This window comes from Battus philenor, unplaced genomic scaffold (assembly GCF_028537555.1).
Source record: "Battus philenor isolate CCGP_79_NKW_IND1 unplaced genomic scaffold, ilBatPhil1.0.hap1 SCAF_9, whole genome shotgun sequence".
NCBI classification, from domain to species: domain Eukaryota; kingdom Metazoa; phylum Arthropoda; class Insecta; order Lepidoptera; family Papilionidae; genus Battus; species Battus philenor.
In genome coordinates this window covers 4,084,223-4,104,263 of record NW_027181759.1, presented here as the reverse complement: position 1 = coordinate 4,104,263, position 20,041 = coordinate 4,084,223, and the positions used below count along the sequence as shown (strand labels likewise).

General features: G+C 33.8%; 1 protein-coding gene across 2 annotated transcripts in view; it reads left to right on the top strand.

Moving 5' to 3' along the window:
* Positions 1 to 20,041, top strand: part of wake (wide awake) — an 80,853-nt gene that overhangs the window by 22,231 nt on the left and 38,581 nt on the right. Inside the window, exons 1-2 of one of the 2 annotated variants that reach the window (XM_068776081.1) lie at positions 11,733 to 11,986; positions 14,986 to 15,789. The exons of the other annotated variant lie outside the window; for it this stretch is intronic. Coding sequence (XP_068632182.1) covers positions 15,126 to 15,789 — 664 coding nt within the window. The 5' untranslated portion in view covers positions 11,733 to 11,986; positions 14,986 to 15,125. Of the gene's footprint in view, positions 1 to 11,732; positions 11,987 to 14,985; positions 15,790 to 20,041 lie in introns of those variants that run through there. 2 annotated transcript variants of the gene reach the window in all.

Here is a 20,041-nt window from a genome sequence, read left to right as displayed (position 1 = left end):
GACATCGGAGGGATTCTATTCCGGTAAAAGTAAGTAGCGGCTCGAGTAGAGGCTTCCAAGGAGCCCTCGAGCTTCACTACCTTAAAAAATAACTTAGGCTACATGCCCTCTGCGCTCTGCCACCACAAACCAACGATATCTGCAAATGCTATTTGAAAATCAGTGAGTCTATTCCAAAAAAAAAAATATATATATATATTTATATATAGTCGTTGTTGTTTCAGAATATAGTCGACACATTGAGAAAAATAGCGTTATTACTCAAGTTCCTTTATTATTACAGTGTACTATATATTTACGATTAGTTTACAAGTGTACAGTTACAGAAAAGTTCTTGAGTGGCCACGACCCAGTAGACGCGGCGTGGGAAGGCCCACCACTAGGTGGATCGGCGACATGGCTCAGGTAACTGGATGCGTGCAGCGCATGACCTAGTGGCAATTTTTAGGGAATGCTTATGCCTTGCAGTTCGCGTCCATCGGCTGAAAAAAAAAAGTTTATCTAAGGAAGCTGTCATTGGACGAATGACGTCATATAGATGTCATTCATGACAGCTGTCATTTTATTTTTATTGTAAATTTATGTCTCATTTGTCCCTACAATAGAACGAGTACTGAAAAGCTAAAATTTTATTAATAAAATCAATGCAAATTTTATCATGGTTACCGAACCTCTAAGATACAACAAGATTGTCCTGATGTTGCAAGACGATTCCTTAATCTGTCCGAGCAAGAATTCTTCCGATTACATGTTACGTTAACAATGATTTTCATTTTGTAATACATTCGCATATATATGTATAGAATTAATTATATTAATATTATATAAGTGTTATCTAAGGTGCAAAATATAAATTTTGAATGTGATAAATATTTATATTTGTTTTCGTTAATGAGATGCATTAATCTTAGAAAAAGTAAATCATTAATTATAAAAGTCTTCAAAATGTCATTGCCATCCTGTTTGTTCTGTTTAAATATAATGATACCAGCAGATATTATATAATTATAGGCTTTTGAATAAGTTAAGAATTGATATAAATTTATAACAAAAGAAACCAAAGTAATTGCTGACTCGACAAGTTACAAAGAGAATTTCCTCTTGTAATGAGATAAAGGAATCTTTCGGTAAGCATTGCGAAGCGTACAACAAACATCGTTTATAACAATTCGAAATATACTCTTTATTAAACCAAATGATTGACGGAATTAAAAACTTAATAACGAGTATACGACTTCGACGTGTTATGTAAACATGTTAGCGGCATGAATTTATAGTCTATTGACTACACGCGACTTATGAATGATTCAGCAAATTATAAATGCCTCAACGTTTTTAAAAAAAAGAATTGAAAACGAGATTAATTGCATTGATTTTTCGCAATGATTTATGTTTTAACCAAAATTGGAATGAATACCTATTTTTTTTGGACCGAAATCTTACTGCTGCCTATAAGACGTTTATTGCGACAGCCCTGAAGAATCTGAGGAAGGACTCTCTTGACCTCCTTCTCCTTCATAATGGAGGCGATTGTGGACTCCTCGATCTTTGTACCTATCCGGCATTCCATACCAGGTGGATCACGGTCTGGTTCACGCCCGGTTCACAAAAGCACGAGGGATCCTCCTTGAGCTTAAACCTATGAAGGTACCCAGAGAACCCCCCGTGCCCCGTGAAGAACTGGAGCAAGACCATGTTCACCTCCATGCTGAGGAGCGCGTGATAGGCCTCGACGGCGTCCGGGAAGATCTTCCTATATTCCTTCCTATAAGACCTCGTTGTCGATGCCGTCGTTCCTTCCAAATACCTCTTATTCCATTCGTCAAGCGTTCCTAGCCTAAGCTGTCGCTTGACGAATGAGATGAGGCATTCTTCGTATATATTCCGCGTGTTGGAGACTACAGGTCGCAGAAGACAACTAGCCTAGTAGGCCTTTTAAGGCAGTAATGTCCCTGGGCTCCCGGGAGTGGTGCGGCCTAGACTACATTTTACTATTTTACCGAAATGGGTATACCCAGTGTTATTTTCATTTTTTGTATAATTGTCCTTTATTCTTAAGGAAATAAATTATCACGCAAATGCAAACATAACTTGTATAAACATTCATTAGAAATGCTGAGAAATTTTATAACATAATAAAGGAAAGTCATTATCTCTATAAGCGATGGAATTCGAAAATATGAAAACATCTTTATCTAGATGAGGATTTAATGAGTCAAGTCGACAACGCGTGTAGCACTTTCATTTGTTCATATTGTAATTTCCTAACTGTTTTGCCTTTGCTTAAAGAGATAATGTCATCATCATTACAGCTGTAGAATGACTGGACATAGGCCTCCAGCGTCTACCTATGAGGTAACTATGTAGTCTGTCTATCTATAAAGACTTAGAAGGAGACCACGGAACGTCAAACGCAGCATAGACGACCACCCACAAGGTAGATTAATGACCTTATTAAGTTAAGAAAACGTCTAGACTCAGGTCGCTTCTGATCAGTCTCATTGAAAATCTATGGAGAAGGAACAAAATTTTCTACACTTAAAATTATGATGATGAAACACCTCTAATAATGTATGAACATAATCAATAAACGCCCATCGTCAAGTAAATATAATATATAATTAAACGTTTAAATTGATCTCTTTTTATTTATGATTCTAAAAGAAGCAAACGTTATTGTGAATGTTTGGATGCGTGTAGTAAAGTGAAAGTATGTCTTGTGGGTGAATTATATGCGGTGTTACCGATTTTTTTTTCTTTAATAATAAATGTTATGTGTATATTACGTCAGATAAACATTGATATAATCAAGTTCTCCCACACGTGTGTATCATAATACCATTATTTAGATATTTGCTTAAATAATCGTGGCAAAAGGAAAGCGGTGAGACAAAAGGCAATTACGTAAGCCCAGATCGCATACAGGGACTGCCACTGTTCCTCGTGCCATTGTTTCGAGTAAATTGAGTAAAACTGCGAAATTGTCGGCGTTCCGCCTTCCCGCATTCGACCCCTTGTAAATCCAATTTGATATCGCGATGTACAAAAAAGTAAATATACAAAAACTCGTGTTACATTATTATCGCTAAACAATTTTTACGACTCTCAATAAAGTGTTTTATTTTGATACATACTGACTCTTTGCGGTCGAAAAATCTGTGTACCCATATTACTGTGTACATATTTTCTACGGCTTTTTATCAGTGAGCCATATTATTTTAGGTATTTTTTTATTTCTTGTCCTCTGGTGTTAGTATTCGTAGATATTGCTGCTTACAAAAACCATTATTTAAATAACTATTGCAGAACTACGATACAGAAACCACTTCATCTGATATATCTAATACTTAAAAATTATGTTGTATTGAATAAAAGATTATTTAAATAAGGCGTTTTCATTCCTTTCTTCAACCACATTTGTTATTTTTTGTTGTGTTTAATAAATATTTTTGTAATGTTATCGTTAAATTCGTTTTTATAAATAAATAATGTCAGCTTATTATGTTCCATGGCATTGATCTATGCGTTTCCAACCTTAAAAAGATATAATATCATACTTAGGTTAAATTAAAATAGTCCAAAAAAATGCCGAGCCATAGTAAATAGGAACAAGCAACATAAGACCAAGATAAAAAGTCTGTACCGTGTAAACAGACAGACATAAAATAACATTTTCCTCCAGTATAAACGTATTCTTAGCTTGTTATTAGGAACATCACAATAAGCGCTATCCGGCGAATACAGTAAGAAGAGAAAATACTGGGTTAATAAACGATCATCCAGATTTTCTTCCAAAGGGAAAAGGAAAACCAAGTTTAATGCTTCTCATGATTTTTAATTTGGTATGCAAGTACCTGATAATGACCATCCTATGTGTTGACCTTTTTGACTGTCAAAATGATCAAAACCAAACTGCTGCTGAATAAAAAAGACACATATTTAAAACAACTTTTTAGCACTTTTACAATTTCGATATAGTGCTATGAATAATATCGCAAAGTTGACGCAACAATCCAATATTATCATAATACGCAACAGTGGCTACGTAATTTTTAACAAATATTTTTTAAAACACGTCTGTTTTGTAACAATTTAAATTTTAAATTTCTTTTTTTCTTAACATACATGTTAGAAGCGTCTCATTTTTACTTACAATAAGTTATCCTTAATATGAAACTAACGTGATTTCAACGTAGATTTTCTATTAAATTTATGATGTCGTAATACCGACGCATATCATATTATGATTAACATTTATAAAAAAAAAAAACATTTGGTGCACATTCTTTATTCGAATATTTAAATGCAAATGACATGAGTTTAGTTGAGTTTTAGTAGTTTAGTCCAGAGGATGAGCAGCAGCGTTATTCTCGTACCATAATACCACATTGCGATCGCCAAACCACCTGCCTCTCGTGGCGATTATGGTATGGTAGGCTTATTTCTTGCAATGGGCGTCTATTGTTTATTTTATACGTCACCTGTAGAAAAACTCGCTTGAAGTCTTCAAATATAGAGCTGAGTAGAGAAATGACAAAACAATCTCCAAGTATATTTAGTTTATTTATAATTCATGTCTAGAAAACAGGGTTTTTATTAATTATTTACTTTTATTTATTTGTTCATATTATCCAGTATGTACGTTATATATCTATAGCAACATTTACAGTGTACGTCATGAGAAGGTATCCTTCGTCTTAAAGCTATGAAAGTTCGAAACGCATTCTGATTTATAAAGAGCCGGCAACAAATTCAGACAGATGTAGCGCTTCACGTTGCCTTTTAACAAATACAAAACTTTACAAACGACACAATAATGTAGTTAAACTTAAGGCAATGCTTGCGGTACGAGACCAAGTTGGACTGACGATCTAATGCAGGTACAGGTCTGGCTTTCTTTACTACAACACAACGACACTTACCATTAAATAATAGCACCACATGTTAAGTTTTTTAAATACCAAGCTTTTCACAGGGTTTTATTTTTTCTTTTACAATGTTATTAATACAATTGCAGACAAATTAATTCTAATCTTTATATTCGCTTAAATTTCTTTACACTATAATAGACTTTGAACGATTCTTCCTCCAGAAACATCATGTTGTATTTATTCGCGTGTATATCTTGAGATTTTCGACCATATTTTTCAACATTATGTCGCCGAATATGTTTGTTTTGATGCGACACGATTTACGCTGTGATAGTTCTCCGTACATTACACCATCACGAACATAAGTTAAAGTACATGAAAGAGGCGGTGCTTCGTGATCATAAAACGATAGCAAAGCTAATAAATGTCAAGATGGCTTTGTTAAATATATTAACTAAGAATAGAAATATTAGATAAAAGTGCTAAGTTTTATACTTTACTGTTTAGGTTTTCACTGACAAAGAACGAATGAAAATAGATCTTGTTTACACATTCTAAATCTAGTCAAAGAATCTATTGTATACGCTTAAAGAAGTTTATTCAAATATTCCATTTTATGTTTGTATTGTGAAGACATCTCTTTATTGAAATAAATGTCGAGAAAGGGTGAATCAAGACAAGAAATTTACCGTAAGAAGCATTTTATTAAGATATCAAATTTGCCTTGGTTTTTCTACTTCGCCTAAATGTTCTTAAAAACATGTATATTTTTTGTATATAGGAGAAGCTCGGTGGATAAATAAGTTGAAGTGGAGTGGGATACTCTGGGACCTTAAGGTTCTGCAGTGAAGACCAAGGTCCAACAAGCGCAGCGTATGACATCCACTCACAAGACTGACAGACGACATTGTAATATCCTCGGAAGACACTTGACACAAGTCGCTTTTAATCGGTACACTGGTGTGTTCCGGGAATCTCACAACCCGCAGGAACCATAGCTGCTGAAGGCTTAAGGCGGCTACGGACCAACAAGCACAGCGCATCTTTGAGATCATCAAAGAATCAAAATAAAAAATGCCGGCATTCTTCATCCTTTACGGCCAAATCTTTTACCACACAGGCCGTTCGATTTTGGAATGGGTTACCGCTGAATATAAGACTTATTAAATCACTACCTATATTAAGTTAAGAAATATTTTCTAGACTTATGATTATTTATTCTTCAATTTTTTTTTCTTTCTCTATTTCTTTATTTTTTCTGACGAAAGGGCGATCCAAGTTAGTTGGAAATCTACGAAAAGGAATATGTCCAGTAGTAGACGTTTTGCGGCTGAAATGATGAAGATTGTAAACAAAGGTTTTCTTAGTAAATTCCAACTCAGTTCTTTTGTCAAATAGTCTTAAATACATATAATTCAATAGTACAAAGCATTCTAGCAATGTTTCGGTTCTCTTACGTTTTCTGGATTCTTTTTTTAAATATGCTCTGGGCTAAACACTTGTGATCATAGAAGTCGTAATACGGTCCACTTCGACCTCCTGCTAACTTCCGCTCTCCGGGGAACGTTGCACATTAAGATTCAGAGGCGATTTTATAAAGGCCATCAATTGGTCATTTAAAAAACAGGGCGACCTATGGATCTTCAGTCATTCATTCTACCCTGCACAATAAGTCTCTTGTCGTTTTTGTTTTCCACAACGATGACAAAGTATTTTAAGAATTGTTAGTGATAAAATACCGACACGTGTTACGTGATCTTGTTTCTGGAGAATGAGGACGTTAATGAGATGCTATGTTCACAGTATTCTTCTCACCAATTTCAAACAGAACAAGCCTGGGTCTAGGAAGCCCATTCGTCTTATTATGCCATGGATATACCGTCATAGTGACCACAGCACGAGGTGACCTGACAGTGACACATCACAACTGAGTACCCTGTCCGAAGAGCTTGAGTAATCTTTTGCCTAGATACTGTAAAAAGGTCTAAATTTAACTTTGTCTTCAACTCTCTGTCCTATCGATCACGGCAATGCTCTAACTGCTGACGAGGAAACAGTATTTATCGATGCCAAAAAAATTATATTAAATAAAACAAACATTTATCATTAGGAATAAACGTTCCCTTTAGCAAACATTCTAAAATAAAAACGTAAATGTATCCATTTTTAAACAGTTCAAAGATAAGATATCAAGTACACATATGAACAAACACAGATAGCTGTAGAAAACGCGCGTTTTAGTGGTTAATGTACAATGAATAGTTAAACGCTTGTTTGTGTTCCGCACTTAACATTTTTCCCGCGAACACTCTCACTGTTTATAGCAACGTAGCGAGACGAATGAATGTTATGTTAAAGATGGACGTAAACGGTACATGCAAGGCGGAAATATTTGTAACACAATAAAAAAACTTATACAATCTTATCCATCATTTTATTTCGTGGTATAAACATAAATAGGCCATTTAAATCAAAACATCCTAATGGCTATCGCATTCTCCAAATTTAAATATTGATAAATTTATTATACTTATTTAAAACTTCATTTTTTCTAGAACTGTCGAGAGACACAAATATATTACAATATATTACACATACAAATATATCATAAAATAGCATTCGTCGTATTGATTTCAACAGATTATATATAAAAATTAACAAAAATTACTTTCTTCAAGTGAATGGCCTGCAATCATACCGTAACGTACATCGACCAATTACCACTTTTAATTATTTCAAACGCACGCTTTTAATTACAAATGTACTTATTACAGAGCATACATTCATTTAACTTTAATCACGTTTACGAGAACCGTTAATTTGATTAACGCCTTTTAAAAAATTAATTTACAAGAATTTTCAAATTGTATTATCGTTTAGGGTTGCATTTAACCACGAATACCGTTATCAAAGTTTTATACAATGTTTTTTAAAAACTTCGGTTACAAAAAAATATTTATATTTAGAATATGTAAGTCTGAAATGGCAGTCGGCGGAGCACATCGCTAGTGCAAGCGAAGGCCGTTTGGGCCAAAACGTTCTCGAGGAGTGACCAAGAGTCGGTAGACGCGGTGTGGGTAGTCAATCGACACAATTGAGGTCGTCCCTAAATACGGGCAGCACGAGACCTATCATCGTGTTGATCTTTGGGGGAAACCTTTACCTTACCGTGGGCTTTCATCGACTGAAAAGATGAAAAAGTATATATAAAAATATTTCTTCCTCTCTTCTTTACGTCCATCAAGATTAATCGACACTTTTTATTTTTCTTAATTTCTGACGCAGATAACAATAAGATTTTGCTACACTATTATAAAACTTGTTCGTTCACTGGTTTTCTCAATTTTTTTATAGTGCTGAGACGTGGACCGCATTGAGGCTTTTTTGATCAAGAAAAGGACCAATATTTAGCCACTTCCGCACATGCAGTGGTAGTCGTGCAACAAAGTGCAGGGCCCGCCAGCCCGCTGATAAATACGTATGCGGCAAACAATGCGAATTACACAACTGCCACCATCAAATCACTCCACACGTGTTTCACCCCTCCACGGGGCATTTTTAGGAATTATGTTACACCGATTAGTGTAAAACACAGATAGCTTTTTTGATGTTTGAGGAGGATGCTCAACTAAGGCTAATATTCAAACAACTCGATACCATAACTATGCTCTCAACAATTTGCGCCACACTTGGCGACGAGTAAGCGATCAGTGTTTTATTAAGGTACTCAGAAAACAATCCTGCCCATATTTAGGAAATGTTATTATAAAATATATAAAAATAAAATAGTATTGATATTACTTCATGTTATATTAAGTCTATTAATGTTCATAAATAATATTATAAAAATAATTTGTCATCTTGTGTGCCGCCTGGAAATTTCTATGTAACGCACCGGTCTTGAACTATTGTGTTCAGGCACGTCCTTGGAAAAGACTGGACACTTGGAAACAAACCCGAAAGTACTTCGAGTAGCTGTGTTATTACGGTTAGTTTTAGTGAACAATAAAGGCTTAACGCCGCCCTCAACGCCTGCAAAAACGAGAGAAAACGACACCCCTTATTGTTACATTAGCTCTTATATCTCCCGTTAAATCTCAACAAGATAAGGAAAAATGCTGCGCTGTAATAAATTTTGCACATGCCAACCCTTTCTGGCATCAAGTTATTATGGTTTTACAAAGATTTTAAAATAATCATTACGACCACAAATAATAATGATCTAAAAAGAAAATAATATCAACGAACAATTTTTATTTTAATTAAACTTAACGTAACCGCCCCACAACATAACTTGAACGATACATAATAAAATGAATGTTTATTGACACATGGCTAAAGATATTTATTTGCTTTTTAATTGTAAGATTTATACACCTGTCAAAATTGAAACGTGTTACAGTTATGATTTATGTACTAGCTATTCGAGACCTCATTTTTTTAAAATAAATCTTTTTACTAAGAATGTTTATATTGGTACTGTTGCAAGTTAGCCAGACAGATTTATCATAGCATATTTGAAAATCAGTTGCAATAATTTATTAAGCTATTAGTTTTGATCAGATGTGATGTAAAAATAAAATTCATTACAAAATTTATGGATCGGTGCTACTGTTACTTCTTCACCTTTGTAGCATATATTTAAATCTGTTTAACAGTTAATGCCTTAAAATATTATACTATTGGTTACTTAAAACTTAATAATTTTTAAACCCAGAATGTACTAATTCTAATTAACACAAATATTTATTAATAAAGTAATGTAATTTCATCTCTTGAATTGACATACATCCAGATTTAAAAAAATTAAATGTTGCCATTTCGAAAAACTTGCGCAAGAGCAGTCAGTGTATTGATCAAACAGGTTCGTCAAAGTTCATTCGTCGGTCATCATTCATTACCACAACATTACCAGTTAAAGGTAGGATCTATATATCGATACATTTAAGATTTATTTATTTCAGATTCCCTTGTTACTGCTGAACAAAATTTCTTTGTAATATTCGACTCGGGAATATCTTTTCATTCATGATAACACAATAGTTTGTTCTATTATTCTTATGAATCAAATATTCATTCCAAGTCACGTAAATGTGAGAAAACAGTTCGAGCAATAGAATATGCATTGCATTTGATATGCTGCTAGCCGATTTAGGCTTTGTGCAGCTTCATCGAAAATGAGCACACGTGAAGAGGAGGTCTGTAATCTACTATGGGCAATTATATTGCAGTTACGTCTATGATGTTCGCATGGAGAGGAACTATACCCGTGTAGGTATATAGTGTAATCAATGAAGTGAAACGTAAGTTTGCGAAACGAGGGCTACTCGATGTTCGGGAGCGACGCGCCAATCCTGATCACATTCGCTAGAACGCGAAAGAGACGGACGCAGCCATAAGTATCGTGACATGAGTATCGTTAAGCAGACGAGAAGGAGGAATTATTTTAATTCCTCTTTAAAAGCGGCGATAGGCACGGACCGCTCCACTATAGCTAGAAAGCGCTCCGATAGACCGGAGGATGTTTAGTTTTGCGACTAAAAAAATACCTCCTTGAGGTGTATTATAGAAAGACTGCTTTAAAAGCGTTGTTGAAGTTGTGGTTTTAGGGAGAGTAGACTTCTCCCTCAGATAAAAAGGCTTTTCCCAAGCTGATGTATCAGGAGGCCGCATGAAGGAGAAAGAGGCTTTTAAGCGGGCTTCGAAACTTTCGCCACGGGTGAAGAAGGGCTCTGAGTGGCACCGTTTCTAGGCACGAGGGCGGACCATACGACGCCTTTTAGATGCTTTGAGACGGCATCTGTAGTTAGCTGGGTGGCTCTCGTTCTTATAGAGGACGCACGAATGAGACTCCTCTGTGACTGCGGACATTCAGCTGTGCCATGGCACTAGGCACTTTAGACTCCTGGGGCGCGACATTTCATTGCAGATGAAATACACGAATAGCAGACACCGATGGCATTGGCCAGACGATGAACTTCCAATGCAGGGTTTTAAAGACTCCTGAAACGGAGCAGACCTGTTTAAGGTCATATATTTTCTTTCCATATTAGTAGAACTCGAGCGTTGTCATGGTGAGTGATATGAGCTTTTTCGTATAGTCTAAGCACTGACCTCGCAATGTGTAGAATATGGATCGTCAGTACAAGGCTATGGCCATTTCCAAGTTGGAAATAACCACATCATAGTAACGAGAAATCAATGTAATTATCATACAAAAATTTTAAATAAAATGATGTTATTATTAAAAAAAAGTTTTTTTCTGTAAACTCTAGCGTTAAATGATTTAATAAGAATGTAACAGAATGAAATAAAAAATTCTTTTTGCGTATGAATAAATTAAATACGGATTTTTTTTAAATAATAGATTCTTATCTAAATCAAAATTTTAGACTAGAAAATTTAATTAGGACATTATTAGTTATTTGATGTGGTTTTAAAAACTCAATTTTGTGTAAACGTATACATACTACATAGATTATAAATAATTTATGTAATTAAAGATATTACTTATCGTGCTTAAAAGTAATAAAGCTAAAAGGTGATGTATCAACAAAAATTAACTTCTTAATCTACCGACTTCACATGTGTTATAAATATAAAGTAATTGTTATTTATCGATAAATAGAATATCGATAAACTACAGAACTATGCAACGTTGCACGCAAGGCCGTTGACTGACGCATGTTAGTTATTTCACTTCGCTACGCTGGTACTATCCATCCGCCATGTTGGCGCTCCTGGCACAGCTAACTTCAGTCCGCATTAGTTGTCTACAGCATGCGCGAACGTTAAGTTATTAATGTTTTGAAAGCTTGTGTTTGTGTCCGAATTATAAAACTGTTATATGCGATAAATATCAATGGAACGAACTATTTTATTTCGTGTTTTTGTATTACAAAGTTTGTTTTGTTTATTTTACGATCAAATAATAGTGTTCTATAAAACATGTAACGAGCCGTTAGCTATTAAATAAAAGTGCGGTTATGTTGACGGTTTTATAAAAGTTGTAATATCGTATAACATTAAAAAAATAAGAATAATGTAGTTAATATTTCTTTGTAAGTGTAGTGTTGAAATGTTTATGATTGGAAGGTGTCATTGATCACTTCTCTGTAAGACAAATTATTTTTTTTAAATTAGTGTTTGCCTTAGATCTATATCATTTTAGAAAATAAAATAAAAAGAACTATAAAACTTTCTAATATTAGAACAACATATATATATAACTCTGGGTTCAAGTTGTATTTCTGATAAACGTAAAATTCGCATCTAAATAATAATTTCAATATAACGAGAGTAAATACCAATCAGAAGACTTCGATTTAAAATATTGAAGTCTATATAACGTAACGTTAAGTTAGACCGCATTTGCGTTGATTCATAATTTCTTATTACAGATTATAAATATTTAAGTTTTAATACGAGGATGAAATTATTTAATTAGATATGCAATTATTATACTCCTGAAAAGTCTTCAAGGTGAAAAATATTATCTTTAAAAGATTTATACATAATATTTTTTTTATTATGTGTGTAATGTATGAATTCTGAATTTCATTAAAATTACACGTTTACTCTTCTAAATACATACGTTTTGGCTATTTTGTTTACATCTTTGATAGTTTGGTACTTTTGAACTTAAATGCACTTCACTTTTATTTAGGAATTAAATCCAAACTAATATGTAAAAGAAGAATTCAAAGGGTGGATAATCTCTTCGATACTTTCAAATATATAAACTTTAATCTTATAATCATGTCATAAATGTTCCACGGCCTAAGATACACCATTGCGAAAATATAACAATACTAGTTCCTTTTTTATAGAGAATAGTTTTAAAATTTATACAATTTATCGATGGTAAAAAAGAGGTATAATAAGCGATTGATTTCGACCCGATATACATATTAAAATCCAAGGGATAAAACTATTGCATATAATGTAAAAAATAATTCATATACTTGTTGAATGTTGATAAATAAGTTAATAGATCAAGCTAGAGTGGTTCAGGAAGTTTCGCTTCATTTTTACGATGATTGTATAAACATAACTTACCACAATCCCATCCGATGTTAAATACGACGTAATCTATGGCCTTTTTCTCCTTTTAAAGACGCAAACTTTATACTTAAACGGAAACACGCTGTCAAGTCATTCCTATCCTTTGCAGTATTACAAAGGTCAATAATACGAGATGCTTCGAGAATATAATAAAAATTTTCGTCAGGTTTAATATTTAACAGAAAATATTAACATTGCTCAAAAGTTTAATAATGAATAAATAGCATTAAGCAGCTGCTAAAAATAAATAACATCTGTAAAAAACCTGTAAGCGACTTGATTTATTTTATAATATTTAAATATTGCGAACCAAATGTTTTGTTACCTTGAATATTATATCACCACGTAGAAACCCTCTTTTACAAACTGACAAAAAAAAAGGGTGACGCACCTGCTTCCCGGCACAACGAATCCGACAATACACTTGAAATGGGGAATTCTTTGTCGTTAAGAACGTAATAATTTTTGCTTGTTTTGTTATGTAATATTATGTGCCTAATATTATCCACGTAAATTCTATATTTATTTAGACTGTAACAATGCAATGCAGAATAAAATAAGTATAACGACAAAAAAATGTTCGAAATTCGAACTAAAGAATATTAATGCATCATTCTAAAATTAAAAGAAAATAAATTACAGTTGCTGGCAAAAAATTCACACAAAGAACTATTTCTTCTCTATCTAGTTTTTTCTGCATAAATTTTACAATATGAAACAAAACAGTCTTGTCATATTTATTTTCAAATAATACATATAGTATTTCCTATATTTTTATATGTTATATCTATTTTAATGTCACTATAACCTGATTTACAATTATGTTGTTTGCCCCTGTAAATACAACTAACCATTTAAAGGATGCAATTAGCTCCTGTACGTGTGAACTTGTGATAATTTTATACAACGAGCGGATATCAATTTGTGTAACGCAATATCTGTATAACTTTTATTTGTTAAAGCATTTTTAATTTATTTAATGCTGGCAACATATAGTCTTTTTTAATATCGCAAGAAGAAAGCGTTATTAAAAAGTGGCCATTATTTATTCAGCATTTGAAAATAGAACGAATTTCAATTTGGTCCGACGGTCAGCGAAAGAAAAGCGAATTTTTAAAATTCTGCTTTAAAATTCGATGCAAGTGTGATTTTTTTTCTAGTAAACATTCGTTTGTGAAGCTCACAAAAAATGCCTTGTAAATTGATATCCTTCTGCATTTTCAAACTATATTTTCTTTGTTGTAATAATTCATATAAAATAATAAATTGTATGTCATTGTTATGTTTCAAATTCTAAATTCAAAATACATTTACATGTGCATTTACATCGATGATTGGTATATTCTGCATAAGTATCGCGCTTTTTATCGGTAGACGAAATTTTATGACATAGGCTACCATATGCGGTTATCATTATATAATTCGTGCTTAAAGATATTCATTACGTCATATTATGGGTTAATTGTTTTAATTAGCCTAATTAATCCAAAAAGAGGAAAAGATAACAAAACTGTATGTTAAACGCATACCGTTATGTATAACACATAATATTTTGCGATGAAATTTCCTTAAATAATTACGTATTGTCACAGTAAATTTCGTAATTCGCAATGATTTAAAATTATTTTAACAGACCTTAAATCAAAGCACGCAGCGTGTTCGTAATTGCATATTTCGTTAAGTGATATATGAGGTAAGTTTGATCAAAGCGGGTCGCCGTGGTAGCCGCGTACAAAGCGTACGATAGTAGTGTCGTAAATCACCTACCAACATTGTCCGAGATATATGTTGCAACAGCCGCCAGTTCGAAACTACTTGTACCCAATCGGCGATTAAACTATTTTAAATGCGTCCTTTACGTTTATCATTATACAACGAAATCTCAGAGTCAGTGACATACGTTCTTTAAACAGACGTATCAAACATACGTATCTTATCAAATTGTAAGATTGTGCAAATCGGAGCAGTTTCTCAAAGGATCGCGTCCGTTCTACAGGAGCGCGGTACAAGCCCGAGTTGCGCTGTCTTAATAGTTGTTGAATTGTTGTAGGCATTCAGCCGACCGACGCCGCTTCGAGTGAACGTCGGAAGCAACGACTCACGTAACTATAGTTCGAGTGAATAGCGTGCGAGTAGTCGGCAGCAACGTGCAATGCCCACGGCCCCGCGCGCCTCACCCCTCGCTGGGCTATGGAGACCCTCCTCGATAAGCTCAAGAGGGAACAAGGAGGCCTGCGCAGGACCCGATCCGTCCGCGCTTCCCTACGATTGATAGGCAACCGTTGGCGATCCACCAAAGAAGGAGGGACGGATGATACAGAAATCAAACGAGACGTCGTTTTCACAACACATATCTGGAACGAGAAAGACTACTACGTCGCTTATACGGGTATCGAGGGTACATATAAATCTAAAACACCAATCATGGCGAAAAGAAAGTCGGAACCCGCGAAGCAACGGAGAAAAAGCGGTAACATAGATTTAACGCTGAAGCCGCAGCAACATAGAAAAGTGGAGAAGGCGAAATTTAGTGATTTATTTATGAATAAAAAACAAAAGAGTATATCCGCGAAAGAATTGTTGGTGCCGGAGGTGGTGCCACCGAAAGCGGCTGCCATCTTACATTTCCATTCGCCGATTAAAGATAAAGGGAAAAAGAAATTAAGAATCGTTGGCAAGTCGGAGTCGGCCAAGTCTATGGTCGAAGTGCCTGCGCCGAGACGAACAAGAAGGGGGTCAGATGGTGAGCTGGGAGTGACCGAGACCCACGGCTGCGTCAACCACGCATTTGTATACAGCACACCGCCCAAGGAAAGGAAGCTGCCTCAGTCACCTCTGTCGCCGTCTTATCTCAGTACGTATTTACATTTACCACATGATACACGAAACAATACCAAATATCCTATATAGTTAAGTACATTCATACGTAAGATTTATCGTGACTTAACAAAAAAAATATTTTTACAATTTTTTTTTGTGAAATGATTTTTTACACTTTATATTAAAGGATCCAACCATTTACCAGCAAGTACGTCTTGTATGCCTATCTACACATCTGTTTCATATGTACTATACACTTTATAAAATAAAAGCACCCAGGCATGTCGCTATTGCGTATGCCACCTTTTGATAATGGTACGCCCAAAATTGCACTAGCTATGTATGTACTCCTTCTTTATACCGGTATTAATTGATCTTGTGTGAATTTACAATTCTTCTGAATTGAAAACGTCTATGCAAGCCAAATTGATCGTATTTATTTCATAGTTTAACGCAGAAAATAGATTTCTGTAAATGAAACCAGGAATAATTTTAGTTCTATAGAACTCATTGCTGGGCGCTCTATCCAGGATTTTTTGTTTTGCTGTACTTATAAATTTATTTGCCACTGATACGAAACATACAGTCATTATAACAGTAGAACAAAGAGCGGAAAACACAATTGTGCCAAACACATAAATAGAATTAAAAAAAAAACGGTGTTACCAACACTAGGTATCCAATAACCTATACTACATTACCTCTGGGAATCCTATATTAGCTATCAAACCGTTATTCATAAGCGTTATTGTATTCCTGGAGGAGTCCATGCTTTTACCACAAGCAGATATCCGTAGTGTTGTTTGGATTATGTGATAAAAATGTGTTTAGACATACGTATTTATAACAAGATTTAAAAATATACATTCATATTAAATATTTCTAATTATGTTTTAAATTAATGCGTATTATTAAAAATAAAACTAGGATTAAAAGAACTAGGAATTAATAATAAAAACCCAAAATAATGTTAGGTAAATAAAATAAAAACTGGAAACTGATAAATTGTGGTAATTCGTAATAAATTAGCCTATTAAATAAGAATATAAAATAGCATTAAATAAATATAAATTAAGGTGAAGAAATGTGATATAACTCAGATTTGTGATATTTGAGGAACGAGGCGGAGGAAGTGCGGCGATTAATAAACGGAAATAAATATGAAAAAGAATGATAGAAAATTGCAGAATGAAAGAAGAAGAAAGGTAGATCAAACTAAAATATCTCTTTCTTGTTGTAGGACAGGGTTTGATATTCTTTAATGTCTTTTTTTCATTACCTTTTCCTTTTATTTCTGTACTCTTCTATCATTCTTCGTATGATCTCTCTTTCCTCTTCTTTGATTCTGCAATTTTTTATTATTCTTTTTTATACTTGTTTGTTGTTGTTTTTTCATACTTCTAAAACGCCGTATCTTCAAATACCGTAGCGGAACAATTCATTGCCAGGCTTAATTATAACTTAAAAATAATTCATGTTATACTAGTTTATTTATAAATTTTATTTAATACACTTTTTAAATTTATCATATTATATAATACAGAGATATACCTTTAATATATAAAACTGGAGTGTGCTGTAAATCCGGACACAGTCGCTCACAATATATATGTGTGTGTGTGCGTGCGAGTGCGTGCGTGCGTGTGTGTGCATGCATGCGAGCGTGCGTGCGTGCGAGTATGGTATAATATATATGCAGGATCGGATAATAAGCAATAATTAATTTTAATATAAGTAATCTGAATTTTGAAAACGCTTTTTCTTACTTATATTGTGTTGTAGTATTATGTCTTTTGAAAACTTGTTTGTGAGTTGTGACAATCTTATATAATTAATGCACAAAGTGTGAATTATAAAGGATTGTGTTCCTAGAATCGAACCCGCGACCTACGATCGCAAGTCTCAGTCCCCTACCGCTGGGCTATCACGTCTCGTAGTATCTATCATGTTATTTATTATTTCTGAACTACCTATCCACGAATAATTCAAAAACGTATTTCTAAAAAATACGTGTTACTATCAAAAACGCGTTAAGACTAATTGATTCCTTAATAGCACTAACGGCGCAGCATACGTTAATAAAAGAGGTTTTTGTAACAGTTTATTTATGAACGTATAACTGGTCGGTAATTTTTTTTTTAAATTACATCTTCAATATTGTAAGAGATGTAGTGACCTTTATTTTTAGCATTTTGAATCTATTATATAAACATTTCACTATCAACTTATACAGGTGATAGGTTATAGGCGTGAAGGCCTTAAAGAGGTGAATATAGCATATTTTTGACCTTAAAGCTTTTTTATATAAAGTGATCCCTCTGAAACCGTTGGAATACAGACCAATAACTTTTAAAATATTACAATCCAAATTTGAAAACGCTTTTTCTTGCTATATTTTTTATTTTTGGATAGGCCGGACCATACGTTAATTAATTGCAAATGAAATAAACTTTTGAACCCAATTATCCCGTACGTTTTACCTTTGTATTCGTAATTACAAAGATATTTCTCGCATGAATGAAAAAACGATGCAACGTTAGCTATATCGTTTTTTACTTGTTATTTATCATCGCTAGCTTTCATCGCAACTTGTGTATTCTTTTTTCGGAAGCATTTTTTGGCATAAAAGTTATCGCCGTTTTGCTTTTTCCGTGAGCCTTGAAATCAATAGATTTCCCGAGCTACGGGAAATATTCGCAAATAGTTCGTTATAGGTGTAACTTTAAAGGAGTGAATATATACCTCATTTGACAGCAAAAAAACTTGAAAGCTTTTACTTTTACAAACAGCCTGTATAAAGCAATCATTTAAATTTGTTGCATCAATTTAGTTTTTTTATTAGAATGTGACATGCCAATAATTTTAGCTGTAAAAATTCTGCAGGGACAGATAATAAAAAATAGTTAATATTAATAAAAGATAATAAAGTAATCGGAATCTTAAGAAAAGTTTTTCTCATTTTAGGAAACTGTTGATTTTTATTAGGATGTACCATACATTTATAGGCAGCGAAATAAACTATATCATCCTGTATATGAATAAATAATTTTCGTAAATAATTATTCAATAGTAAAATTATTGGTTAATAAAACACACAAAGTAATAATTATAAGATTCCGGTTTTATCTTACAACATTTACGTGGGATTCAATTGAAGTAACAAAGTGGTACATGGTCAGACAGTTCTTTGAACTTGATTTCGCCTCCGATCATAATGCATTGTCCGCCTTGGTTTACAATTACGTCCAGGTATTGGATTCTTGGAACAACCTACCGCAACTGCGCCGTCGTGCCATCCTACACTTTAATTAAATTCGCTATGAATGGTTATAACTGCCTGTGCCTTCTATCACAGGCAGTAAATAATAACACCTGTAAGCTGGTTGGTAAACGGAACCAAAATGTTTATTAAACTTGTCTATCAATTTTCTATTTCTTTTACAGCCTTATTAAAAAAAGAACTGGTGTAGTTTTTATTTTGTTGTATAACAAAAGTTAAACAAATAAATAAAATTATATAGAGGATAGAAAATTAATCACGATTTCAGTCGTAAAACGTCCACTATAGATTTCCCATAAGACAAGTTTCTGGCAGCCGTGTTGTGGTTTGACGTCTTACGCTTCTCTTGTCGGCCCAAGGTCCTCACTGTAGAACCTAAAGGCTCCAGCGACGATCGGTTCTGCACGCTATGAGACTTACCCACTGTCACTTTGACTTGCCATTCCACTGTGTCGCTAATATATTTTTTTAATTTGTTAGGATTATGTTGTCAATTTTTTGATCGAATCACCTGTTCATTCACTCGTCACGCCGTTTTCTTAATTCTTTTATGTTTAAAGTTGTGTCAGTAATATCATTGTTTTAAGCTCCTCGATAATAAAATAACTAACTTGCAAACAGTCATAAAATGTACAAAGATAAAAAAATTACGACAGTATCTGTCCAAAATAACGACTATGACACTTGACATAGCTTAAATAAATGGTATATTCTTGAGTTGATACAACAAAAAATACGGAAAATAAGTGTAAATATGTATTTTTAAAAGAGTATTTAGTTCCATCAATACGTCGATCTCTGTACGGAATATCGCAAACTCGGCATTATCAGGGAGGGTGGACTGTCTTGTTATCTCTAATTGATATCCCCGGGACCAGCTATTCAAAACGCATCGTCTAATAAAAACGACAACACACACATTTGTATTCTGTCAATGTGTAGTATTTCCCGGCGATGAAAACACATCCATAATACATCTTGTGTATGTATGTAGCTGTTATTGACC